Source organism: Monodelphis domestica, chromosome 3, assembly GCF_027887165.1.
Source record: "Monodelphis domestica isolate mMonDom1 chromosome 3, mMonDom1.pri, whole genome shotgun sequence".
NCBI classification, from domain to species: Eukaryota; Metazoa; Chordata; class Mammalia; order Didelphimorphia; family Didelphidae; genus Monodelphis; species Monodelphis domestica.
Genome location: NC_077229.1, coordinates 68,735,661 through 68,763,124, shown reverse-complemented (window position 1 = coordinate 68,763,124; position 27,464 = coordinate 68,735,661). Strand labels below are relative to the sequence as shown.

The window sequence follows — 27,464 nt, the reverse complement described above, 5'->3', positions numbered from 1 at the left end:
ACCATGCTTGTGTCATAAAAGGAGTTTGGTAGGACTCCCTCTTTGCTTATTATGTCAAATAGTTTGTATAGTATTGGGATTAACTGTTCTCTGAATGTTTGATAGAATTCGCTGGTGAATCCATCAGGCCCTGGGGATTTTTTCTTAGGAAGTTCTGTGATGGCCTGTTGGATTTCTTTTTCTGATATGGGATTATTTAAGAAAACTATTTCTTCTTCTGTTAGTCTAGGCAATTTATATTTTTGTAAATATTCATCCATATCACCTAGGTTGGTATATTTATTGCCATATAGTTGGGCAAAGTAGTTTTTAATGATTGCCTTAATTTCCTCTTCATTGGAGGTGAGATCCCCCTTTTCATCCTTGATGCTATTAATTTGCCTTTCTTCTTTCCTTTTTTTAATTAAATTAACCAGTACTTTGTCTATTTTGTCTGTTTTTTCAAAGTACCAGCTTCTAGTCTTGTTTATTAGCTCAATAGTTCTGTCACTTTCTATTTTATTAATTTCTCCCTTAATTTTTAGGATCTCTAGTATGGTTTTCTTCTGGGGGTTTTTAATTTGTTCATTCTCAAGTTTTTTGATTTGCATTTCCAATTCCTTGATCTCTGTCCTCCCTAATTTGTTAATATATGCACTCAGGGATATGAATTTTCCTCTAAGTACTGCCTTGGCTGTATCCCATAAGGTTTGAAAGGATGTTTCGCCGTTGTCATTTTCTTCAACGAAATTGTTAATTGTTTCTATGATTTCTTCTCTAACTATCCGATTTTGGAGTATCATGTTATTTAATTTCCAATTAATTTTTGATTTGGGTCTCCATGTACCCTTGCTGATCAATATTTTAATTGCCTTGTGATCTGAAAAGGCTGCAGTTAATATTTCTGCTTTTCTGTATTTAAGTGCCATGTTTCTATGACCTAGTGTATGATCTATTTTTGTGAATGTGCCATGTGGTGCTGAAAAGAAGGTGTATTCTTTTTTGTCCCTATTTATTTTTCTCCATATGTCTATTAATTCTAATTTTTCTAAGATTTCATTCACCTCTTTTAACTCTTTCTTATTTATTTTTTGGTTTGATTTATCTAAATTTGATAGTGGTTGGTTCAAGTCTCCCACTAATATGGTTTTACTGTCTATTTCCTCCTTCAATTCTCCTAGTTTCTCTATTAAAAATTTGGATGCTATACCATTTGGTGCATACATGTTGATTAGTGATATTTCCTCATTGTCTATACTTCCTTTTAGCAGAATATATTTACCTTCCCTATCCCTTTTGATCAGGTCTATTTGTACTTTGGCTTTGTCAGATATCATGATTGCAACTCCTGCCTTCTTTCTATCGGTTGAGGCCCAAAAGGTCTTACTCCAACCTTTAATTCTAACTTTGTGAGTGTCAACCCGTCTCATATGTGTTTCTTGAAGACAACATATGGTATGGTTTTGGGTTCTAATCCAATCTGCTATTTGTCTGCGTTTTATGGGTGAGTTCATCCCATTCACGTTCAAATTTATGATTGTTATTTGTGGATTCGCTGGCATTTTGATATCTTCCCCTAGTTCTGACCTTTCTTCTTTAGCTTTCTTCTTTTGAACCAGTGAGAAAGTGTCAGTCCTCCTAGTCCCCTCCCTTGAGATGCTTCCATTTCTAGCCCCTCCCTTTTTATGCTCCCTTCCCCTCCCCCCTCTCCTTCCCTCCCTTTTTATACTCCCTCCCCCCTCCCCCTCCTTGATTTTCCTTTCTTTCTTGCCCTAATGGATAAGATAGAATTCAGGATCCCACTGGATCTAGATGTTCTTCCCTCTCAGATTTGATTTCACTGAGAGTAAGGTTTAAGTAATTCCACTTCACGCTCTCTTGCTCTCCTTCTCATATGAGAGTTCTTCCCCTCCCCTTCCCATGTGTATCTTTATATGGGAAAGATTATTCTATTGATCCCCCCCCTATTTCTTGAAGTTAATCTTAGTATTATTGCGGTTCCCCCCTCCCTTTTCCTTTCTTTGCCCCAACTTTCCCCAAATCTTCTTAATGCCCCAATCTTTCCCTATGCATGTTTCTTCTAACTACTCTTACGATGATACAATTTATGAGAGTTACACAAAATATTTTCCCCACATATTAATATATATAATTTGATGTAAATGTAGTCCTTATTTAAGAGAGTTTGACTTAAAGAAAAAGATAAGATTTATCTCCTTTTCCCTTTCTTTCATATTTACCTTTTCATGTTTCTCTTGCTTTCTGTGCTTGGATATCGAACTTTCCACAGAGCTCTGGTCTTTTCTTAGCAAATGCTTGGAAATCTTCTATTTTGTTGAATGCCCATACTTCCCCCTGGAAGTATATAGTCAGTTTTGCTGGGTAGTTGATTCATGGTTGGAGACCCAGCTCTCTTGCCTTTCTAAATATCGTGTTCCATGCTTTGCGGTCTCTTAGTGTGTTAGCCGCTAAGTCGTGTGTGATCCTTATGGGAGCCCCTTTATATCTGAAGCTCTTCTTCTTGGCTTCTTGTAGGATTTTCTCCTTTACTTGGAAGCTCTTGAATTTGGCAATTACATTCCTAGGCGTTGTCTTTTGGGGATTTAGTATAGAAGGTGTTCTATGAATCCTTTCTATTTCTATTTTGCCCCCTTGCTCCAGAACATGGGGGCAATTTTCTTTTATAATCTCCTGTAGAATAATATCCAATTTGTTGTTTACGTCTGGTTTTTCTGGGAGACCGATAATACGGAGATTTTTTCGTCTTCCTCTGTTATCCAGGTCTGTGACCTTCTCAGTGAGATATTTTATGTTTTCTTCCAATTCATTAATTATTTGGGTTTGCTTTATTGATTCCTGCTGTTTTATCATCTCACTTTCTTCGAGGTGTTTAATTCTGGTCATTAGGGACTGGTTTTGCTTTTCAGCCTTGTCTGCCCTTCTATTGGATGCTTCGAGTTCTTTTTCCAATTGAGCATTCTTATCTGTCAGACAGCTGATCTCTTTCTCCCATTTTTCTTTCCAGGTTTCCATCTTTTAGATAAGTTCCAGTTTGAGATCTTCCAGAGCTTGTTGATAGTTTCCATTTTGGGAGGCGTGTTCTGAATTTTTTTGGATTTCCTCCTCATTCTCCTCTTTTCCTTGGGTACTCCCACCATAAAAGTTTTCAATAGTCACTTTTTTCCCTTTCTTCCTGGAGGCTTGATTTTGGGCCATGTGCGCCATCCTTTTGGTGGTTTTATTCCCCTTTCCTTTTTGGTCTGGGGCCTGGGTTATATGAGCGGTTTTTCTGTGAATTTAGGTTGCTTCAGACTAGTTCTTCCCAGCCTCCAAGGTTTGTTAGAGCGCTGGGTCCCTGATTACAGCACACTGCCCAGGTATTCAGCTCCGCCCAGATAATCAGCGCGTGGTCCGCGTTGTTATGCGCAGCCCGCCCCAAGTACAGTTCCGCTGGATTCTCCAGTGAAAGCTCCCTGAGACGTTTTTTCCTGGCAGTCCCCAGATCCCAAGGACCCTGGAGTGCCCCCCCAGACAGAGACGCTCCCCACTCACTTGCTGTCACGGTGAGCGCTCAGGTAGCTCATTCTGGTTTAGTGGGGGAGGTGGGGTGGGGGAAGGGCGACTCAGTTCACTTTTCTGTGCAAGCTTTTCCTTCTTATTTTAGTGTGGAAATGTTCAAGCCCCACGTACCTTTGCCTCTGTGGGGTACTGGGGAGTCCTTCTGTTCCTCCAAAGGTGATTTTATGCTCCTTTGATGTAGTCTATTTCGTTCAGGGCCGGGGAGAGGAAGCGTGTGGCGTCTAGATTGCAGCCATGATTACCCGGAAGTCCCCCCTGGAAACTCTTTGAAACATTTGAATGTATGTTGTTTTCTTTTGGTAATGTTTCACTCAATAATGTTGCATTTGTATTCATTAGGGATAGGGTAGTCTTAAATTTTCTTTTCATTCCTTTGTCTTTCCCTGGTGTAGGTATGAAGACTATGTAATAGCAATAATTTTAATAGGATTACTTATTTTTGATATTGCTCATGTAATATTGGCATTGTTTTTTCTTTGAGTATCTGATAGAATTTGCATTTAAATTAATCTCTGGAATCAATTCCAAATTGTTGAGAAAACAGCAAGAATGACTTCACAGAGGAGATGGCATTAAAACAGAGATTTTAAAAAATGGGTTGAACATAATCATTTCATAGTGGAGGGTGGAAATGAGTCATTCCATGAATAGAAAATAGTGTGAGCAAAGACACAGAGACAAGAAAAATCTGGATAGTTATGAAGTGTGAATAGGAATCCAGTTATCAGAAAGTATATGGAAGAGAGTTATATGAGATAAGGCAGATTAGATTCAGACTTTCTGAAGTTTAGCACAATGTCTTAATTAATGTGTATTGAACTAAATTGAATTACATTGGGCCTTGAATGCTAAATCCAGTTTCTTTGTATTCCTTTTGCATACAATATGCATTAAACTTCATTGAGCCTTCAAAGAATTAGGGTTTTGAAGGATTCTTTTCTCCCCCATGAAAATTTAACAACTTTATAACTGTTTAAACCCTTCCACTTTCCTGTTGCTTGAGAAAAGGGAGGGGGGAAAAGGAATATGTTGGTGATTAAATAGGGAATAAGTAGGTAGAACTTAGAATTTCTCATAATTGGAGTACTCTTGGGGGCAGCTGGGTAGCTCAGAGAGTCAGGCCTAGAGAAGGGAGGTACTAGTTTCCAATCTGGCCTCAGTCACTTCCCAGCTGTGTGACCCTGGGCAAGTCACTTAACCCCCATTGCCTAGCCCTTACCACTCTTCTGCTTTGGAGGCAATAAGCAGTATTGACTCCTAGATGGAATGTAAGGGTTTAAAAAACTAATAGTTGGAGTACTCTTGAAGAAGAATATACAAATATGGAGGAAGGAGCTGGAGGAGCAGACCTCACATGAAAGTCATTCTTATATGAATGGACAAAGGACAGTTAAATACATAGTCACATATATAACTTCTTTTGCTCCTCCTGCACAGAATTTTGCACTTGCATTCAACAAAGCAGGGAAATGGGGGGAGATAGACAAAAGAGATGGAGAGACTTCAAAATGATAGAAGGGAGGGTCTAGTTGGGGAGGAAAGTCACAAGCAAAATAAGACTTCTTCCTTAGAAGGATATATCAATTAAGAGTAAATTGGACTGATTCCGCCCTCATTCCTGAAGTACAGAAGGCAAGGATGAAACCTTTCATTGCGAGGCTAATGGAAAATGGGCCATAGTCCAAAACATGCTGTAACTCACTTATCCACCCTTCTGATCACAGGGCCCAGTAGAGCAAGCGAGGGCAGAATGATGACCACAGCTGGAGAATCACAGACCATAATCATTACAATTTCCAGCCCTGCAGTAAGAACACACTCTGTTCTGGCAACAACAGCAGCCCCGACCACTGCCTGTGCTATTGACTTGGAAAAAATCACTGTGCCTGCTTCCTCTGCCTTGCCAGAGCTCATGGTAGCACCATTTGCCTGGTCTGGAGTGGCGACCAGCCCATCTGAAACTACGCTCATTGCCGAAATCTGTACCCCACTTGGGGCTGGGACAGGAGGAGGGAGCCCCATAGGTGTCCCTTCACACCTCACTAGTCTTGACACGACAACATCAACCACAGTCTTTCCCTGCACCAATGTGCCCCCAGCACAGTCTACAATGTGCTCTACAATCAGCCTACAATCAGCCACAACTCTTTGCCGGGTCAGTAGAGAAGAACCAAAGCCAAAGACCTCTCTGGACACATCTGCTTCAGAGACCACAGCCATGGCTACTGCAAGGGTATGGCTGGCCCTGACCAAGACTCCAACCACAATGGACATCAGCAGAGGAGCTGAGGCTGTGGTTCTGTCCACAAGTGATTTGCCCACCAGCTCAGCTGTCCCACTCATTCCCACAGATAAAGTATCCACCCAGACCACCATGACCACTATTGCACACACTGGTAAGAATAGTTCCTTCATTATCTTCCCTGCTGGAACATGGGGTTATATTTTAGTGAAAAATAGAGAGTGAAACAGTCACCACAGTTATGGTTTCTGAGTCTGACATGTCCAAGGAGGAGGTCAACCTTGTCCTTTTTCCCTTAATGACTCATGAAGGGTGTGTGATGCAGTAGTAAGAGCAGGCATTCATGTCAGAGGACCTGGGTTCAAATCTTAGATCTGATATTTTCTACCCATATGGGGAAGATTGATCAGGAAAGACAGATAATAAGGATGGAGCTTTTGCAGGATGGAGAAGATAAGCCTTTGTTTGGAATTGTGACTACACACCCATTGGCAGTTGTGGACAAAACACCTCCTGGTACTTTGTAGATAGGATTGAGAACATGCCCAGGGCTAGAGTTATCAACTCATTCATACCTGCCCTGGGCAGATGAATAATAGCTAACATTTAGCATGCCTAGTATACAGCTAACACATATAAGTCCTACAAGATTAGTAGGGTAGTACTAAGAGAGACCCATTTGGAGGTCCTACCAAAAAGACTCAGAAGGTGTTCAAGCCAGGATTCAAGTTGTAGGTCTTTTGACTTTTGTCTAAAATTCTTTCTACTGGACTACAGTGAATACTCTTTAAGCAGACATGGTATGGGAAGAGGAAGTTCTATGCCAGTGGAATGGTGGACTCAATAATGGGCCCAGAGTTGCAAAGTAGTAGATGGCTAGACGACCCAAGCTTTCATGATAAGTCTGCCTAGTGCAAGACTGAGGGGCTGACGATGCAAAAATGAACAGCTCCCCCCAGAGGTCAGGATGGATTTCCCTCCCCCTCTGACCAGATGATTCAGTGGCTGATCTGAAGAGATCATGTGACAACCACATCACCTCTATATCCCATAGACTGTACCCTTCCGTGTAGTATTCCTGTATGTGGTCAAGAGTTTTCATTCATAGTTTGCTGTGGTTTTTCTGTCTGTTCCCCCATTTTTTTAGCACCATCTCTGACTCCATCACCTTCCTCTAGCACTACAGGTAGGAACTCCTCTGTGCCTCTGATGCCTTTCTATGCCCAGCCTTGAGAATAGGAATTGCAGAATGCGGAGTGAGTTTCCCAATGCTATGACCTTTCATATAATTAGTTGGAAGGAACCTTAGAAGTGTCTGGGATTACGTATAGCCTCTTGTTTTACAGAGGTGGGAACTGAGGCCCAGAAAACTTAAAATGTTTGTGTCAGCATGATTGGATAGGACTGGAAGGGGCCCTAAAAGGCCACTTAGCTGAAACCCTTCATTTTGCATTTGGGAAAACTGAGGCCCAGAGAAGTTATATAAGATGTCCCAGGCCACAAATGTAGAAAGCATCAGAAGTGATATTTGAACCCAGGACCTCTGATTCCAGAGTCATTGTCTTTTCTAATCTGTTATGCTCTACTTCAAGGGCAAAAAGAGAGTTCAGCCCTAGTGCTTCACATTAAATGGCTAAGGCTCTTTCCACTTCAGCGGGTGCCTTCTGTGACCTCTCCAAGGGCAGTGAATGTTTTTTAAAACTTTTATCCATATCCTCAGTATTTAGGATTACACTGGGCAGAAAATGAACACTTAATGATGGAGAAGGCTGCTAGCTTAATGGGACATGCCCTGGTGCATTGTTGTCTACTTCCACCTCGACCCCTGTACACATCATCTGTCCTGCTGATCTTCAAAGTGGGTTTCTGCTAGAAAATGACTTCTTTGTCTTTTCTCTGTGTTATACTTCTCCAGAATTCATTTTGAAGGCATTATGTTGGGTTTTGGAGGGGAATTTGGTAGAGATTAGATGAGGAATCTCTATCTTCTCCACCAACTTTGGCTATGTCCTTTACCTAAGTTACTCTCATAAATCTGATTCATTGGATATTGGAAATGAGTCTCTCATCAAAAGAATTTGAAGCAAAGATTTTTCCCTCCAATTACCCAAATCCCTCCTCATTTTGCCTACATTGGTTTTGTTTTTGGGGAAAAACTATTTTGTCATAAGTTAACAACAGTGTCCATTTTTATCTTGTTCTCCTATCTTTCCCTCATGTGATCATAAACTGTCCCCTTGTCCATTACCATGAAAGATACAATTTTCCTCATCACTCTCGTTTGTTTTATATCACCTTTTGTATCTAACTCATGTACCCATTTGGAGTTTACTTTGTCATGTCATACAAGACATTGGGCCATCCCTAATTTCTGCCAGACTAATTTGCATTATTCCCAGCAATTTTTGTCATGTAATCAGTTCTTAACTTTGAAACTGGATTCAACCTCCTAATTTTACTTGTGAGAAAACTAAGGCAAAAACATAGGACGTTCCTGGGCCATGATTTCAACCCAGGTATTCTGACTACAAAGGCACAATTTTAATACTTCCAGAAATGGTGTGTATGGCTAGAGATGTGTTCAGGTTTTTATTAGTGGGTTCATTCTGCTGAGTTTCCAACTGAGGAAGGACTAGAACAGTGCCCCCTGGAGTCATGATCATGATAATGGTCATCATAACTGACATTTAGATAGAACTTGAAGGTTTACAAAGCATTTCCTCTCATTTGAATAACATTTGTAAGGCTCAGACAATGTGATATCTTTCCTTCTGTACAGCAGCAGGGAGCTCCTACTCCAAGACATTCACCCTCAACTTTACCATCACCAACATGTTTTATACACCAGACATGGGTGAAAGGGGCTCCAACACATTTAAGGCTGCTGAGAATGTCCTGCAAGTTCTGGTGAGACTCCATTCCCCTTCCCCTACCTTCTCTCCCCCATGCTGCCTTCCTTAGCCCTGATTATCCAGGCTTGGTCTAGTCAGGTTCTCAGAAGTTCCTTTCTCCCCTTTTGTTTTCAGCTGAAGTTCTTATTTGGAATGAGCAACCTTGGCTCTCACTATTCTGCATGCAGTGTGAACTTGCTGAGGTGAGAATCCTGCAAGATGTCCACTCAAATAGCAAAGACCACGCTTTCCCATTTGACTTAGATTTTGTCCAGGCTGCTGCTGCTTCTCCTTCCCAATAGCAATTCCTTCTTTCCCACGATGTAATGGATAAAATTCCCCAACCAGCAAGCCATTAGAAACATTCCAGGCATCCTCCTATCCTTTATGTGGTGAAGAAAAACTTCTTTCCACATAAGTCTTCCAAATTTAAAACTCCATGTGAGAAGGAATAACATGGCAGGCACCAAGTGAGTGGGTAGAAATTGATTGATTCAAACACATATCAGCATTGATTTTCTCTAGAATCGGAGGATTATATTTTAAAAGTTGGAAGGGGCAGTAGAGGTCATCTAGACCATTCCCTTCATTTACAGATGAAAAATGAAGAACCAAGGATAGTTCAATAACTTTTATAATGTCAAAGATAATTGTCCAATTCCAAATTTGAACACAGGCCCTTTGACTTTAAGTCCAAGTTCTTTCTACTACTCTAAGGAAACTACTGAAGATAATCAGACCCCATACATACTTGTAAACATAAAAATAAGTAAATAGACAGAGCACTGCCAACTCCAGTTTGGTGAATAAAGTGCTAAGCATGGATTCAGGAAGAACACAGTTCAAATTCTCTCTTAGACACATACCACTTTGTGACCTTGTGCAAATCACATAACCTGCCTTAGCCTCGATTTCATTCCTCTAAAAAAGAAAGGGGCTGAATTTGGGGTTTCTAATGTCCTTGTCAACTCTAAATTTACAATCCTCTTTAAACATTTGTTCAAAGTTGTTGACTTCTCTCTAGAGTGTCCTCTGAATAACTAAATTTCAGAAACGAAACCAATGGTGTCAACCTCAAAAGGAGGCCATTAAATTATACATCAGGGTCCCTAAGGCCTGCATTTTGACTCTGAAAACCATACATATTTATATATTACCTTTTAAATTAGTAAACTAACACATTAAAATCAGATTGGAATTACACTTTAATCAGGACTGACACTTTAATCTGGTTCATATGACCCTCAGGAAGGGCTATGTTTGACACCTCTTGTATGTTTGACACCTCTTGTCTGAAACATCAATTTCCAGGTCTCTGAAGAATGGGACAGCAACAGGAGTGGATGTCCTGTGTACTTTTCAGGAAGATTCCTCCAACCCTGTCCTGAACAAAGAGAAGGTTTACTGGGAGCTAACTGAACAGATTCAAAGAAGAAGGCTAAAACATGTGCTTATAGAGAGGGACAGCCTCTTTGTGGATGGTAAATATCTTGATTTGGGAAATGTACTTCTCTTTCTCTGGGTGGTGCCTGTTCCAGAAAACAAGCTAATCTGCCCCAAATTCTCTCCTTTTGAGCCTCCTTTGTTTACTTGGTTTCACTATGTCACTCCTGGGCACTGGCCCACAAAGTGGTGCCAAACTAGGAAGACATAGGGAGCTGACTTCTAAAGATCAGAAGAGGCTGGTTTGTTCTTATGCTCCTTGAACCAAGAAGTATGCCATAAATCCCTTCTTCTTGAAAGTTGAAGCACCATTTCCCCATCCCTATGGTCCCCCAAATATCTCCTCTCCATTCCATCATTAACCTGTTTCCCACAGAGAGATACCGTACTCAAAGATTTATGTGTTCTCTCTCTGTCTCTGTCTCTCTGTCTCTGTCTCTCTCTCTCTCTGTGTCTATCTTTTTCTCTCTCTCCCCGTCCTACACTGTTTCTCTCCTCACCTATCACTTTCTATATTTCTTCTTTGTTCTCTCCCTCTATTTTCTCTTTCTTTTTTTGTTTTCTCTATTCTCTATTTTTCCCAAACTCTTATCTTTATAACTTTTCTGACCTATTCTCTTTTTTTTCTATCTTCTTCTCCTTTCCTCTTCCCTCCTTTCACCTACTTTTCCTTGTCTTTTTCTTCCCTGCCCTTACCTTCTCTCCAACTCTTGTTCCCTCTGAATTTCTTTGTTCTTCTTTTTTCCCCTTGCCACCACAGGGTATCATCATAAGCAACCAGGCATCATATCCACAAAGAGTGAGTTTTCAATTTCTTTATTTTCTGTTTTTTTTGGGGACAATATCAGGAAAGATATTTTTCACCCTTTTCGATGGGAGCAGTGTAGGGCACAGGAATAAAAAAATAGTTTTAGGATTTCCGAATTTGATATCTTATTAAATATGGCCGATGTTGAGACATTATTTCCTCATTGGCTTAATGTTTTTAATTGCAATTAAAACATATCTAAATTCTTCAGTGGAAAAAAAATCAGCCCATGGAATTTAGAAATCAGGCTGTCTATCTCCTTCTTGTCTTTGTAGCCTGGTATATAGAAGGTATCTCCCAGCATTCCAGTGTCTTGGGCTTCTCACCCATATCCTTCATTCATGAATGTTGGCCACTGGTTTTCATTAATAATGTTTTTATTCTCTGCTCCTTCAATAACTACACTCTTTCCAATCATGTCTCTTACTCAGTCATCATTTACCTCTGGCAGTACAGTTAGGAAATGCCTAATGCCTAACTTCTCTTCTGTTTTTTCACCTAATTTCTCATCCAAGGACATGAAGTAGGAAATGGAGAGGGCAGGAGAGACCCAGTCCCAGGTGTCATATATGACAAAGAATGAAATGATTTCTCCTCACAATGTCCTGGTATTTTATCAATGGTGTCAATAACTACAGAGATGAATACATGTTGAATAAAAACTAAGAATAAATTAGAATTAACAAGGTAGTTAGGGAGGAAGAGTATAGGGAATCATGAAAGGAGGTGCTAGTGCTGAATGTTGACAAAAGAGGGGGTTGGGGTGGGGGTTAGGTCCTCTGAGTTGGAGGTGAGGAAGGATGGCATTTCTGGTTGAGAAGACAGCTAGTGCAAAGACATAGCTATGGGAGAGGAAGTTTCCCATACCAGGGAAAGGGAGAGGGCCATATTAGCAGAATTATATACTGTAGGAGGAAGAATAACATCCAATGACCCTGGAGAAGGGGTTTGAGACTGCAGTGTTAAATGTAAATGCTTTACATTAATAAGATAGAGAAAAGGCAGATCTAAATTTATGCATTGAACTAAAAAAACTAGAAAAAGAACTAATCAGAAATCTCTAACTAAAGTCAAAATAGGAAATCCTAACTAAAAGTCAAAAGAGATAAAATTGAAAGTGAGATTGCTGCTAAACTAATGAACAAAAAGTTGGTTTCATGAAAAAAAAATCCACCTGTTCCATATAGCATAGAGCCTTGATTAATTTGATTGAAAAAGTAAGAAGAAAATCAGATGACCAGTATCAAAAGTATAAAGGATGACTTCTATCCTCAATGAAGATGAAATTAAAGCATCTTTAGCAGATCATTTATCCAATTATATAAGAATAAAAGTAATAATCTAGTGGAAATGGCTAAATATTTACAAAAATATAATTTTCCCAGATTAACAAAGGAGGAAATAGTATATTTATGTGATCCCATTTCAGAAAAAATAAATTGACCATGTTGTCAAAGAATTCCCCAAGAGAACCATTCAAGGTCATATGGGTTCACAAGGGAATTCTTTCAGAACTTTGAAGGGCAATTAGTCCCAATGGTATATAAAGTTTTTGGCAAAATTGTCCAAGAAGGAGTGTTACCAAATGCTTCTTATGACACAAATTTAGTGCCTGATACCTAATCCAGGAAGAGAAAATCAAAGAAAATTATAGATCCATTTCCTTAATGAATATTGATATAAAAATCTTAAATAAAATACTAACAAAGAGACTCCAGTAACATATCACTAAGATCATTCACCATGACCAGGTGGGATTAATACTAGGAATGCAAGCCTGGTTTAATATAAGGAAAACCATCAGCATAATTGACTAGATCAATAATGAAATCAATACAAAATATATGATTATCTCATTAGATGATGAAAAAGAAACCTTGAAAAGATTCAACACATATTCTTGTTAAATAAAAAAGAGAAACAATAAGAATGAATGGATAATTCCTTAAAATGCCAAGTTGTATCTTAAAACATTAGCCAAATGTCAGCTGCCATGGGGATAACTTAGAAGCCTTCTACAATAAAATTAGGGGTGAATGAAGGACGCCCTTTATCACTATTGTTTAATATCATATTAGAAATTACAGCTTTAAAAATAAAGGTAAGAAATAAATTGAAGGAATTAACCTAGGCAAACATTAAACAAAAAAACCTTTACCTCCCTCCCCCATTGAGAAGTCAAAAGATATAATAGCCATTATCCATATGAAGTCATGCAAAACATTTCAACATTAACCATGTTGTGGGGAGAAAAAACAACCAAAATAAAGAAAATTAAAATATCTGCTTTAGTCTGTACTCAGAATTCATCAGTTCTCTGTCTCGAGGGAGATAGCATTAGTGGAGAGCTCAAAAGCTAAAGAGACTGGGGCAGCTGGCTGGTTCAGTGGAAGAGATCCAGACCTGGAGAATCGATGATCTTAGAGTGAAATCTGAGCTCAGACATTTGCAAGCTGTGTGACACTGGGAAAATCATTTAATCCCAATTGCCTAGCACTTTCCAGTCTTCTGCTTAAGAACTAATATTTAGTATCCATATTCAGGCTGAAGGTAAGGGATTTGACGTAAAAAATCTATAGAGAGGATTTTATAATGTAAACAGGTGAAGTCTGTGTTCTTTTCCTTTCCTAGGACAAATTTCTTTTTTTTTTAAACTATATTTTATTTGATCATTTCCAAACATTATTCATTGGAGACAAAGATCATTTTCTTTTCTCCACCCTCCCCACCTCTCCCATATCTGATGGGCGATTCCACTGGGTATCACATGTGTTCTTGATTTGAACCCATTTCCATGTTGTTGGTAATTGCATTAGAGTGTTCATTTAGAGTCTCTCCTCAGACATGTCCCCTCAACACCCTGTGGTCAAGCAGTTGCTTTTCCTCCATGTTTTTACTCCCACAATTTGTCCTCTGCTTGTGGATAGTGTTTTTCTCCTAGAACCCTGCAGATTGTTCAGGGACATTGTATTGCCACTAATGGAGAAGTCCATTACGTTCAATTGTACCACAGTGTATCAGTCTCTGTTTACAATGTTTTCCTGGTTCTGCTCCTCTCCATCTGCATCACTTCCTGGAGGTTACCTAGGACAGATTTCTAAGTCAATGAGGACTCAATGCATAAAGTCACCTGGTAGATTGTAAGCTTCTTGACGGCAGGGTATGTTTTATTATTGTCTCCAAGTTTTCAATACCAAGAACCATGACTGGCTTAGCATAGGTGATAATAAGTGTTTTTTGATGGATTTTTTACAAGAGATAAAATTTGTAAGGTATTTCACAAATCTGAAAGTGTTACATTTTATCATCATTATATGAAAAATATGCTTACCTTTCAACTTATGACTTGTTGTGGTATCTATCCTGTGTCCCCTTTTCTGGTTACTGAATTTTGGGATTTGAGAAGCACAATGGTGGTACAAGGGGGAGTAAGAAGGGTGTAAGGATAATTTTTAGTGTTTTGACTTAAAATCCAAAATAAGTGGTCGCCATGGGAAATTCTCAAATATGAAAATACTCAAGTCAGCTGGGATTCATGAAGATTTTAATTAATGAAGAAAGAAGGAATTAAGGGGAGAGAGGGAGAGAGAGAGAATTATTTAATACTGTCCTAGCTCAGGCTGATCCAAGTAGTAGACAAAGGCCTAGGCCTGAGCCTAAGGGAGAGCAAGTCAGTCTTTATCACTCACAACAAGACCATCTCCAAGCTGGGTTCTTCCACTCCAAACTGAAATTACTCTCGAAACTGAATTAAATTGATTTTTATCCCTTCCTTTTCAAGAAATTTTCTCTTATGTCACCTCCCCTAAATTTTTAATCACAGTAGACACTTTTTCCCAGGATTGCCCATTCTTAGTTTTCCCCTTCTTTGGTTTTCACCTTCTCTGGTTAGATTAAATGTTCTGAGTCCTTCACACCTCTTTGTTTAGCTTGCCTTTTGTAGGTTACTTGATCTTTTTAGGTACAAATTTAACCGTTACAGGTACTTAACACCTTTTTGTATTATTTCTAAAAGTAAACTTAGCTTAAGTTTTAGCTTCTCTGTAAGGAATGAGTTAGGGACTTTCATTGTTCAATCAGGAGTTTACAGCTTTATCTTCCTCTAAGGCACTGTCTGAGTAGGGTGGAGTAATTTTAAAAGTTCCCAATACATTCCTGATTCTTGTTAGACCAAATATCTCCATTGTTACAATAAGGCAACAGTTTCAATAAAATCTTCTAAGGTACAGTATGAGTAGTCTTTAAGATTCACAAGAGTTAGGAGGAGAGGAGAAGAAAGGGTAAATTTAAGCATCTACTAGGTACCAGGCTCTGGAGGGAGGTGCTATTATTATCCTCATTTTATAATGGAGAAAATGGAGGCATAATTTAAGTGACTTGAGAACTCAATGGGAGTACAGACCAGCTCAGGTACCATTGTTTCCAAAATGTTTTCTGAAGTCACTATTTGAGCACCAGGGACAGATGGCCAGGAGTCTGAAAATCAGAACACAGCTACCCTGGCAGCCAGCATTGCTCCAATAGTGAGGATCAGTCCTGTGGTGACCAGGATCATTCTGCTGTCAAACATCACTGCCTCTATAGCATGGATATGGATATTGAATCATGTTCACCTTCCTGGACTGCCAGACTCTCAGAAACAAGCCACTGCTATTGGTGAAAGACTCCTTGGTAAAAGGAACTCGATGTGACCAAGCCTCATTTCTGCCTTTACCTTCTGTGCAGCCTCCACAAGCACAGGCTCACCTGGGGCTACGTCCTCATTGGAGAACTCCAGGTTAGCCAGTCTGACTGTTGTCTGAGAGGAATTCAGGAAAACATCAAGTCTCACTATCATTCTGACTTCAGCTAGCACAAAGGAAAGTTGGACATCAGTTTCTCTGAGCCCAGCTCCCACAGCTACAGAAGGCATCAGTGCTAGGGTGGGGACAACTTCACTTTTTGCTCATGTACCTATTAGCTCTATCCTGTTACTAAGGAAGCATGTTTGAATCAGAATGGAGGTCAGATGTGTCCACGGAGGAGAACTTAACATCTCAAGGGAAATCACTTTTCCTCCCATTTCCCTATTAGAACTTCTTTTTTTGGTACACTTAAGACCGTGTTGGGTCTGTTGGGTGAGTGAATGCCTTTCAGGATCCTTCATCTCTCTATAGTAGCACACTCAGCTGGTCCCTGAGCTACAAGGACCCTTCTGTGGTGATTAGTATTGAGTCTAACATATATGGAGCCTGTAGATAGGGAACATTTCCTTAGGCAATATCAGTCAGTCAGTGAGTTGATAACCATTCATTGTGTCTGCTCTGATTCCACACACTCCGCAGAGCACAGGGTATAGGAAGGAAGGCACCGTTGTGACAAGGAAATCACTTTAAAAGACTGATATATATTAATTTAAGGTCTCCAAGGAATTCAGCTATGTAATTCCTAAATGAAAACTCAAGTCAGCCATCAGCCTTTTATGGAGTTTTTAATTACAAACAGGAGGAAGAAAAGTATGAGAGAGAGAGAGAGAGAGAGAGAGAGAGAGAGAGAGAGAGAGAGAGAGAGAGAGAGAGAGAGAGAGAGAAAGGGTAGAGAAGGGAAGAGGGCTTAAATACCCCTTCTGTTTAGGCTGGGCCCAAAGGCCCAAGCCCTTAGATAGCTGGGGCAAAGAAAGGAGATCAGTCCCTATTACTCACATGACCAAAATGGAGAAACAGGCTCCGGGGCCTCCACCTGCAGCTTCCTTCAGAGCAAGCTTCTCAGAGCACCTCTCCAACCACTCAGAGCCAAAACTCTCCAACCACCCTCCAGTCCTCAGACCCCTCTATCTTTAAGGAAACCATCCAAGTTCCCTCCCCTCAGTTCTCACATCTACCAATCACTGTCCATCAATTTCCCTGTGCCAATGGTGGCTCTAGCTTAACCCAGGACTGCCCAGAGGTCTGTGGCTTTGCACATGTCTGTTGGAGGTCATATTTTCAAATAATTAAATCTTGATCTTTTGCTGCAGCCCTTCCTAAATCCTGTTAGGACTGAGTAGGGTGGAGATTGATTCCAAGTATCTCCATTGTATCAATTCTAAAATCAATCATGACTCAAAGAAATTCCTGTTCTATGCTTAAGCATAGGTCAAAGCCCTTTCCATTGTTCAGCAAAAGGTTTCTGTCCTAAAGTAATCTTAAGAAGGGAGGAGGAGGAACCTCCCATGCCAATGGGGTTCACATTCCAATAGACTATCACTAAGAAATTTTCCAAGTATGAAATTTCCCAATGGTGAAATTTCCAACATTTATAAGTCCAAGAAATTTTAAGGTTTACACCATTAATCTTAAGAAGCTTATAGTCTAATTGGGGAGACAATATGCCAGGAACAACAATTTACACACAATCTAAAAACAAAATAAATCCAAACTAATCAAGAGAAGCTGGCATTAGAATTTAGAAGGATCACCTAAGAAGCAGAGGAGCTCTTATCAGGAACTTTAAGAAAGTTAGGGAAATGAGGAAAGTATTCCAGATTTTTCTTCCAAAGATCAAATATTACAACAAGACATTTGGATGTATTTATAAAAATTGCAGCAGTTGTGTTTATAGAGCAGAGCTTTACTTGAGAGTGGCTGCTCCCCATAGAGAGCTAATGTCTTGAAAAGACATTCTTGAGCCTTCCCCAAATCCCACTCCCACTTGAAGTTGCAGTATCAATATAATGTAACTGGGTGCAACCTAGTAGGAATATTTTCTATTTGGTATAGCCAAAGTTGAATTGAGATAGCAAAGTGAGTGCAAGGAAGAGCAAGAAGGCAAATGTCTCAGGGGGAGAAGGAATAATGTATAAGAAGAATAGGAAAAAAGGAGGAGAAGATCATGGAAGGCTTTGATTGCTAAATGGGGTTTTGTATTTTATCCTTAAAGCAATAAGTAGTTACTGAATTTTATTGACTAGGACAATGACATGGTCAGACCTAGGTTTTAGGAAAAGCAATTTTGCAGTTGAATGGAAGATGGACTGGGGTTGGATGGGACTTAGGACAGGGAGACCAAATAGAAAACTACTGCAATAGTTAAGATATGAGGTGAGGAAGGCCTATACCAGAGGAGTTACAGGGTTATATGAGAGACAGAGAATATGGGAGAGATGTGATGAAAGCAAAATTTATAGATCTTGTGAACACATTGGATATGATGGGTGAGCAGTCAAGAATGACCTGGTTGCCTAACCTTTGCCTTTCTGTCTTAGAGTTTCTACTAGAGAATGAAATGAGGCTTTTTTTTTTTTTAAAGAATGATGACGTGACTTGTGAGCCTGGGTGACTTGGGAGGACAGTGATACCCTGGTTAGCCAAAGGGAACTTAGAAAGAGTTGAAGGTTTTGAGGGGAAGGCAATGAATTAATTTTTGGACATGTTGAGGCTCAGATATCTACAAGACACCCAGTTCAAAATTTCCAACACGCAGTTGTTCATTGGCAGTTGTAAGACTGGAGGACACAGCAGAGGTTAAGGGATGGATGACCAGATTTGAGAATCATCGATATAGAGATGATGGTTAAATCTTGTGAGGTTGAGAATGCTGAGGGAAATCTTATAGAAAAAGAAGAGAGGGGCCCAGCTCAAAGCCTTGTTGGGCACCTACATTAAGCATTTATGACCTAGATAAGAATCCAGCAAATGAGACCAAAGACAGTGGTCATACAAGTTAGAGAACCAGGAGAGTTTTTTGTTATAAAAGTGAAAGAGAATAAAATAATGGTATCAAAAGCTGCAGAGAGATTACGAAGAATGAGGATGAAGAAAGGGCCATTAAGAGATTTTTGCAATTAAGAGATTGTTAACAACATTGGAGAGAGCAATTTCACTTGAGTGATGAGGTTGAAAACCAGACTGTAGTTAAGAAGAGAATAGGAAGAAGGGAAGTGGAAGCACTTTTTATATAGAGCTTCCTCATGGATTTCAGTCATAAAAGGGAAGAGAGACAGGAGATTATACCTCTCAGGGACAGGTGGATAAAAGAAAGGTTTTTTCCAGATGGGGAAGTAAAAAAGCTGTCATTAGATTTGGAGTTCGAAAAAAAATGAGAGAATGGGAATACTAGAGAGATTCTCTTTAGATGAAGGATGAAGTAAAGAAGGTACATATTTTGGAGTTTCCTTCAGAATATAAGGGGACAACAATATTGTTTTTTCTACCCCTACTGCTGAGGCTGAGATGAGATATATGTTCTCATTTATTCCTCTAGAGAGTGAGATTGCTGTAGGACCTGTCACCCATATCCCAGACCATGGAGCACCAGGAGACATGACATCAGTGACTAGCAGCCTCTATGAATCCACAGTAGGTGCCATTGGTAAGAAATTATTTCTTTTCTTTCTATTATACTGGTATTCATCCTTGCTCTGGGCCCTTGTTTTACAGCTTGGAGATATGATATGGACTCATCTTCATATTCTGAGTACAGGACACTCACTGATGGGGGAGTTTGTGATTAGGTTGTAAGACCTGGCAACTTCCTCTATTCCATTACTGTCTGCCCAGATGTATGCCATGATACCAGCCTTTGGATGAAGAGCTCATGGAGGATTTTGTCCATTTCTTGCGTTAGTTTGTGTGTATACATATAATTTACTATGCTAAAAGTCAGCTACTGAAGGACAGGCTTTTCTATGCCCAGAACCTAAAACCCTGAATGGGGTACCTGACCAGAGAAGTTAAATAAGATGTCCTAGGCCACAAATGTAGAAAGCATCAGAAGTTATATTTGAACCCAGGACCTCTGATTCCAGAGTCATTGTCTTTTCTAATCTGTTATGCTCTACTTCAAGGGCAAAAAGAGAGTTCAGCCCCAGTGCTTCACATTAAATGGCTAAGGCTCTTTCCACTTCAGCGGGTGCCTTCTGTGACCTCTCCAAGGGCAGTGAATGTTTTTTAAAATTTTATCCGTATCCTCAGTATTTAGGATTACACTGGGCAGAAAATGAACACTTAATGATGGAGAAGGCTGCTAGCTTAATGGGACATGCCCTGGTGCATTGTTGTCTACTTCCACCTCGACCCCTGTACACATCATCTGTCCTGCTGATCTTCAAAGTGGGTTTCTGCTAGAAAATGACTTCTTTGTCTTTTCTCTGTGTTATACTTCTCCAGAATTCATTTTGAAGGCATTATGTTGGGTTTTGGAGAGGAATTTGGTAGAGATTAGATGAGGAATCTCTATCTTCTCCACCAACTTTGGCTATGTCCTTTACCTAAGTTACTCTCATAAATCTGATTCATTGGATATTGGAAATGAGTCTCTCATCAAAAGAATTTGAAGCAAAGATTTTTCCCTCCAATTACCCAAATCCCTCCTCATTTTGCCTACATTGGTTTTGTTTTTGGGGAAAAACTATTTTGTCATAAGTTAACAACAGTGTCCATTTTTATCTTGCTCTCCTATCTTTCCCTCATGTGATCATAAGCTGTCCCCTTGTCCATTACCATGAAAGATACAATTTTCCTCATCACTCTCATTTGTTTTATATCACCTTTTGTATCTAACTCATGTACCCATTTGGAGTTTACTTTGTCATGTCATACAAGACATTGGGCCATCCCTAATTTCTGCCAGACTAATTTGCATTATTCCCAGCAATTTTTGTCATGTAATCAGTTCTTAACTTTGAAACTGGATTCAACCTCCTAATTTTACTTGTGAGAAAACTAAGGCAAAAACATAGGACGTGGCAGGGCCATGATTTCAACCCAGGTATTCTGACTACAAAGGCACAATTTTAATACTTCCAGAAATGGTGTGTATGGCTAGAGATGTGTTCAGGTTTTCATTAGTGGGTTCATTCTGCTGAGTTTCCAACTGAGGAAGGACTAGAACAGTGCCCCCTGGAGTCATGATCATGATAATGGTCATCATAACTGACATTTAGATAGAACTTGAAGGTTTACAAAGCATTTCCTCTCATTTGAATAACATTTGTAAGGCTCAGACAATGTGATATCTTTCCTTCTGTACAGCAGCAGGGAGCTCCTACTCCAAGACATTCACCCTCAACTTTACCATCACCAACATGTTTTATACACCAGACATGGGTGAAAGGGGCTCCAACACATTTAAGGCTGCTGAGAATGTCCTGCAAGTTCTGGTGAGACTCCATTCCCCTTCCCCTACCTTCTCTCCCCCATGCTGCCTTCCTTAGCCCTGATTATCCAGGCTTGGTCTAGTCAGGTTCTCAGAAGTTCCTTTCTCCCCTTTTGTTTTCAGCTGAAGTTCTTATTTGGAATGAGCAACCTTGGCTCTCACTATTCTGCATGCAGTGTGAACTTGCTGAGGTGAGAATCCTGCAAGATGTCCACTCAAATAGCAAAGACCACGCTTTCCCATTTGACTTAGATTTTGTCCAGGCTGCTGCTGCTTCTCCTTCCCAATAGCAATTCCTTCTTTCCCACGATGTAATGGATAAAATTCCCCAACCAGCAAGCCATTAGAAACATTCCAGGCATCCTCCTATCCTTTATGTGGTGAAGAAAAACTTCTTTCCACATAAGTCTTCCAAATTTAAAACTCCATGTGAGAAGGAATAACATGGCAGGCACCAAGTGAGTGGGTAGAAATTGATTGATTCAAACACATATCAGCATTGATTTTCTCTAGAATCGGAGGATTATATTTTAAAAGTTGGAAGGGGCAGTAGAGGTCATCTAGACCATTCCCTTCATTTACAGATGAAAAATGAAGAACCAAGGATAGTTCAATAACTTTTATAATGTCAAAGATAATTGTCCAATTCCAAATTTGAACACAGGCCCTTTGACTTTAAGTCCAAGTTCTTTCTACTACTCTAAGGAAACTACTGAAGATAATCAGACCCCATACATACTTGTAAACATAAAAATAAGTAAATAGACAGAGCACTGCCAACTCCAGTTTGGTGAATAAAGTGCTAAGCATGGATTCAGGAAGAACACAGTTCAAATTCTCTCTTAGACACATACCACTTTGTGACCTTGTGCAAATCACATAACCTGCCTTAGCCTCGATTTCATTCCTCTATAAAAGAAAGGGGCTGAATTTGGGGTTTCTAATGTCCTTGTCAACTCTAAATTTACAATCCTCTTTAAACATTTGTTCAAAGTTGTTGACTTCTCTCTAGAGTGTCCTCTGAATAACTAAATTTCAGAAACGAAACCAATGGTGTCAACCTCAAAAGGAGGCCATTAAATTATACATCAGGGTCCCTAAGGCCTGCATTTTGACTCTGAAAACCATACATATTTATATATTACCTTTTAAATTAGTAAACTAACACATTAAAATCAGATTGGAATTACACTTTAATCAGGACTGACACTTTAATCTGGTTCATATGACCCTCAGGAAGGGCTATGTTTGACACCTCTTGTATGTTTGACACCTCCTGTCTGAAACATCAATTTCCAGGTCTCTGAAGAATGGGACAGCAACAGGAGTGGATGTCCTGTGTACTTTTCAGGAAGATTCCTCCAACCCTGTCCTGAACAAAGAGAAGGTTTACTGGGAGCTAACTGAACAGATTCAAAGAAGAAGGCTAAAACATGTGCTTATAGAGAGGGACAGCCTCTTTGTGGATGGTAAATATCTTGATTTGGGAAATGTACTTCTCTTTCTCTGGGTGGTGCCTGTTCCAGAATACAACCCATCTGCCCCAAATTCTTCTCTCCTTTTGAGCCTCCTATTTTACTTGGTTTCACTATGTCACTCCTGGGCACTGGCCCACAAAGTGGTGCCAAACTAGGAAGACCTAGGGAGCTGACTTCTAAAGATCAGAAGAGGCTGGTTTGTTCTTATGCTCCTTGAACCAAGAAGTATGCCATAAATGCCTTCCTCTTGAATGTTGAAGCACCATTTCCCCATCCCTATGGTCCCCCAAACATCTCCTCTCCATTCCACCATTAACCTTTTTCCCACAGAGAGATACCGTACTCAAAGGTTTATGTGTTCTCTCTCTGTCTCTGTTTCTGTCTCTGTGTCTCTCTGTGTCTCTCTGTCTCTGTCTCTGTCTCTGTCTCTGTCTCTCTCTCTCTCTCTCCCCTGTCCCACTCTGTGTCTCTCCTCACCTATCACTTTCTATATTTCTTCTTTGTTCTTTCCCTCTATATTCTCTTTCTTTTTTGTTTTCTCTATTCTCTATCTTTCCCACACTCTTATCTTTATAACTTTTCTGACGTATTATCTTTTTTCTATCCTGTTCTTCTTTCTTCTTCCCTTCTTTCAACTACTGTTCCTTGCATTTTTCTTCCCTGCCCTTACCTTCTCTCCAACACTTGTTCCCTCTGAATTTCTTTGTTCTTTTTTATTACCATTCCCCACTACAGGGTATCACCATAAGCAACCAGGCATCATATCCACAAAGAGTGAGTTTTCAATTTCTTTATTTTCTGGGTTTTTTGGGGGGACAATATCAGGAAAGATATTTTTCACCCTTTTCGATGGGAGCAGTGCAGGGCACAGGAATAAAAATTAGTTTTAGGATTTCAGAATTTGATATCTTATTAAATATGGCTAATGTTGAGACATTATTTCCTCATTGGCCTATGTTTTTATTTGCAATTAAAACATATCTAAATTCTTCAGTGGAAAAAAAAATTCAGCCCATGGAATTTAAAAATCAGGCTGTCTATCTCCTTTATAGCCTGGTATATAGAGGGTATCTCCCAGCATTCCAGTGTCTTGGGCTTCTCACCCATATCCTTCATTCATGAATGTTGGCCACTGGTTTTCATTAATAATGTTTTTATCCTCTGCTCCTTCATTAACTACACTCTTTCCAATCATGTCTCTTACTCAGTCATCATTTACCTCTGGCAGTACAGTTAGGAAATGCCTAATGCCTAACTTCTCTTCTGTTTTTTCACCTAATTTCTCATCCAAGGACATGAAGTAGGAAATGGAGAGGGCAGGAGAGACCCAGTCCCAGGTGTCATATATGACAAAGAATGAAATGATTTCTCCTCACAATGTCCTGGTATTTTATCAATGGTGTCAATAACTACAGAGATGAATACATGTTGAATAAAAACTAAGAATAAATTAGAATTAACAAGGTAGTTAGGGAGGAAGAGTATAGGGAATCATGAAAGGAGGTGCTAGTGCTGAATGTTGACAAAAGAGGGGGTTGGGGTGGGGGCTAGGTCCTCTGAGTTGGAGGAGAGGAAGGAGGGCATTCCTGGTAGAGAAGATAGCTAGTGCAAAGAGTGCAAAGACATAGCCATGGGAGAGGAAGTTTCCCATACCAGGGAAAGGGAGAGGGCCATATTAGCAGAATTATATACTGTAGGAGGAAGAATAACATCCAATGACCCTGGAGAACGGGGTTGAGTGTTAAATGTGAATGCCTTACATTAACAAGATAGAGAAAAGGCAGATCTAAAATTGTGCATTGAACCAAAAAAAAATAGAAGAACAACTAATCAGAAATCTCTAACTAAAGTCAAAATAGGAAATCCTAACTAAAAGAGACAAAATTGAAAGTGTGAGTGCTACTAAACTAATGAACAAAGAGTTGGTTTCATGAAAAAAAAATCTATCTGTTCTATATATCATCGAGCATTGGTTAGTTTGATTGAAAAAGTAAGAAGAAAATCAGATTACCAGTATCAAAAGTATAAAGGATGACTTCCATCCTCAATGAAGACGAAATTAAAGCATCATTAGCAGATGATTTACCCAATTATATAAGAAAAAAACTGATAATCTAGTGGAAATGTCTAAATATTTACAAAAATATAAATTTCCCAGATTAACAAAGGAAGAAATAGTATATTTATGTGATCCTATTTCAGAAAAAATAAATTGACCATGTTGTCAATGAATTCCCCAAGAGAACTGCTCAAGGCCATATGGGTTCACAAGGGAATTCTCTCAGATCTTTGAAGGGCAATTAGTCCCAATGGTATATAAAGTTTTTGGCAAAATTGTCCAAGAAGGAGTGTTACCAAATGCTTCTTATGACACAAATTTAGTGCCTGATACCCAATGCAGGAAGGGAAAATCAAAGAAAATTATAGATCCATTTCCTTAATGAATATTGATATAAAATCTTAAATAAAATACTAACAAAGAGACTCCAGTAACATATCACTAAGATCATTCACCATGACCAGGGGGGATTAATACTAGGAATGCAAGCCTGGTTTAATATAAGGAAAACCATCAGCATAATTGACTAGATCAATAATGAAATCAATATAAAATATATGATTATCTCATTAGATGATGAAAAAGAAACCTTGAAAAGATTCAACACATATTCTTGTTAAATAAAAAAGAGAAACAATAGGAATGAATGATAATTCCTTAAAATGCCAAGTAGTATCTTAAAACATTAGCCAAGTGTCAACTGCAATGGGGATAACTTAGAAGCCTTTCCAATAAAATTCGGGGTGAAGCAAGGACTCCCTTTATCACTATTTTTAAATATTATATTAGAAATTACAGCTTTAAAAATAAAGGTAAGAAAAATAAATTGAAGGAATTAACCTAGGCAAACATTAAAAAAAAAAAAAACCTTTACCTCCCTCCCCCATTGAGAAGTCAAAAGATATAATAGCCATTATCCATATGAAGTCATGGAAAACATTTCAACATTAACCATGTTGTGGGGAGAAAAAACAACCAAAATAAAGAAAATTAAAATATCTGCTTTAGTCTGTACTCAGAATTCATCAGTTCTCTGTCTCGAGGGAGTTAGCATTAGTGGAGAGCTTAAAAGCTAAAGAGACTGGGTCAGCTGCCTGGTTCAGTGGAAGAGATCCAGACCTGGAGAATCGATGATCTTAGATTGAAATCTGAGCTCAGACATTTGCAAGCTGTGTGACACTGGACAAATCATTTAATACCAATTGCCTAGCACTTTCCAGTCTTCTGCTTAAGAACTTATATTTAGTATCCAGGCTTAGGCTGAAGGTAAGGGATTTGATATAATAATCTAAAGAGACGATTTTATAATGTAAACAGGTGAAGTCTGTGCTCTTGTCCTTTCCTAAGACAAATTTCTAAGTCCATGAGGACTCATTGTATAAACTCTCTTGGTAGATTGTAAGCTTCTTGAAGGCAGGGTATGTTTTATTTTTGTCTCCAAGTTTTCAATACCAAGAACCATGCCTAGCTTAGCATAGCTTCTTAATAAGTGTCTGTTGATTGATTTTTTACAAGAGAAAAAATTTGTAAAGTACTTTGCACATTTGAAAGTGTTCCATTTTATCATCATTATATGAAAAATATATTTACCTTTCAACTTATGACTTAATGTGTTATCTATCCTGGGTCTCCTTTTCTGGTTACTGAATTTTCAGATTTGAGAAGCATTGCTGGTAAGGGTAGGGGGAGAAGGTTATAAAGATAATTTTTAGTGTTTTGACTTAAAATCTAAAATAAGTGGTCGCCATGGGAAAATCCCAAATGTGAAAACCCCCAAGTCAGCTGGGATTTATTGAGTTTTTAATTGATAAAGGGAGAAGGAATTAAGGGGAGAAAGCGAGAGATAGAGATCTCTCTCTCTCTCCCTCTCTCTCTCTCTCTCTCTCTCTCTCTCTCTCTCTCTCTCTCTCTCTCTCTCTCTCCTCCCTCTCTCTCTCTCTCTCTCTCCCTCCCTCTCTCTCTCTCTCTCTCTCTCTCTCTCTCTCTCTCTCTCTCTCTCTCTCAGGAGGGAGAGAGAGAGAATGAATACTGTATTGGCTTAGGCTGAGCCAAGTAGTAGAAAAAGGCCTAGGGCTGAGGCTAAGGGAGAGCAAGTCAGTTTTATTACTCACCACAAGACCATCTCCAGGCTGGGTTCTTCCACTCCAAAAAGAAATTATTCTCCAAACTGAATTCAATTTTAACTGAATTCAATTGTCTTTTTATCCCTTCCTTTTAAAGAAATTTTCTCTTTTGTCACCTCCCCTAAATTTTCATGTCTATGAATCACAGTAGACGTCTTTTCCCAGGATTGCCCATTCTTAGTTTTCCCCTTCTTTGTTTTTCACCTTCTCTGGTTAGATTAAATTTTCTGAGTCCTTCACACATCTTTGTTTAGATTGTCCTTTGTAAGGTACTTGACCTTTTTAGGTACCAATTTAACCGTTACAGGTACTTAAAACCTTTTTGTATTAGATCTAAAAATAATCTTAGCTTAAGTTTTAGCTTCACTATAAGGTATGAGTTAAGGAATTTCATTGTTCAATCAGGAGTTTACATTATCTTCCCCTAAGGCACTGTCTGAGTAGGGTGGAGTAATTTTAAAAGTTCCCAATACATTCCTGATTCTTGTTAGACCAAATATCTCCATTGTTACAATAAGGCAACAGTTTCAATAAAATCTTCTAAGGTACAGTATGAGTAGTCTTTAAGATTCACAAGAGTTAGGAGTAGAGAAGAAATGATAAATTAAGCATCAACTATGTACCAGGCTCTGGAGGGAGATGCTATTATTATCCTCATTTTATAATTGAGAAAATGGAGGCATAATTTAAGTGACTTGAGAACTCAATGGGAGTACAGACCAGCTCAGGTACCATTGTTTCCAAAATGT

General features: G+C 39.2%; 1 protein-coding gene across 1 annotated transcript in view; it reads left to right on the top strand.

The window, feature by feature from the left end:
• The window catches only part of LOC103104521 (mucin-16-like), a 125,382-nt gene that overhangs the window by 56,566 nt on the left and 41,352 nt on the right, over positions 1–27,464 (top strand). Inside the window, exons 11-20 of the mRNA XM_056820593.1 lie at positions 5,283–5,954; positions 8,580–8,707; positions 8,827–8,894; positions 10,003–10,172; positions 10,895–10,933; positions 19,163–19,270; positions 20,932–21,059; positions 21,179–21,246; positions 22,355–22,524; positions 23,269–23,307. Coding sequence (XP_056676571.1) covers positions 5,283–5,954; positions 8,580–8,707; positions 8,827–8,894; positions 10,003–10,172; positions 10,895–10,933; positions 19,163–19,270; positions 20,932–21,059; positions 21,179–21,246; positions 22,355–22,524; positions 23,269–23,307 — 1,590 coding nt within the window. The remainder of the gene's footprint in view (positions 1–5,282; positions 5,955–8,579; positions 8,708–8,826; positions 8,895–10,002; positions 10,173–10,894; positions 10,934–19,162; positions 19,271–20,931; positions 21,060–21,178; positions 21,247–22,354; positions 22,525–23,268; positions 23,308–27,464) is intronic.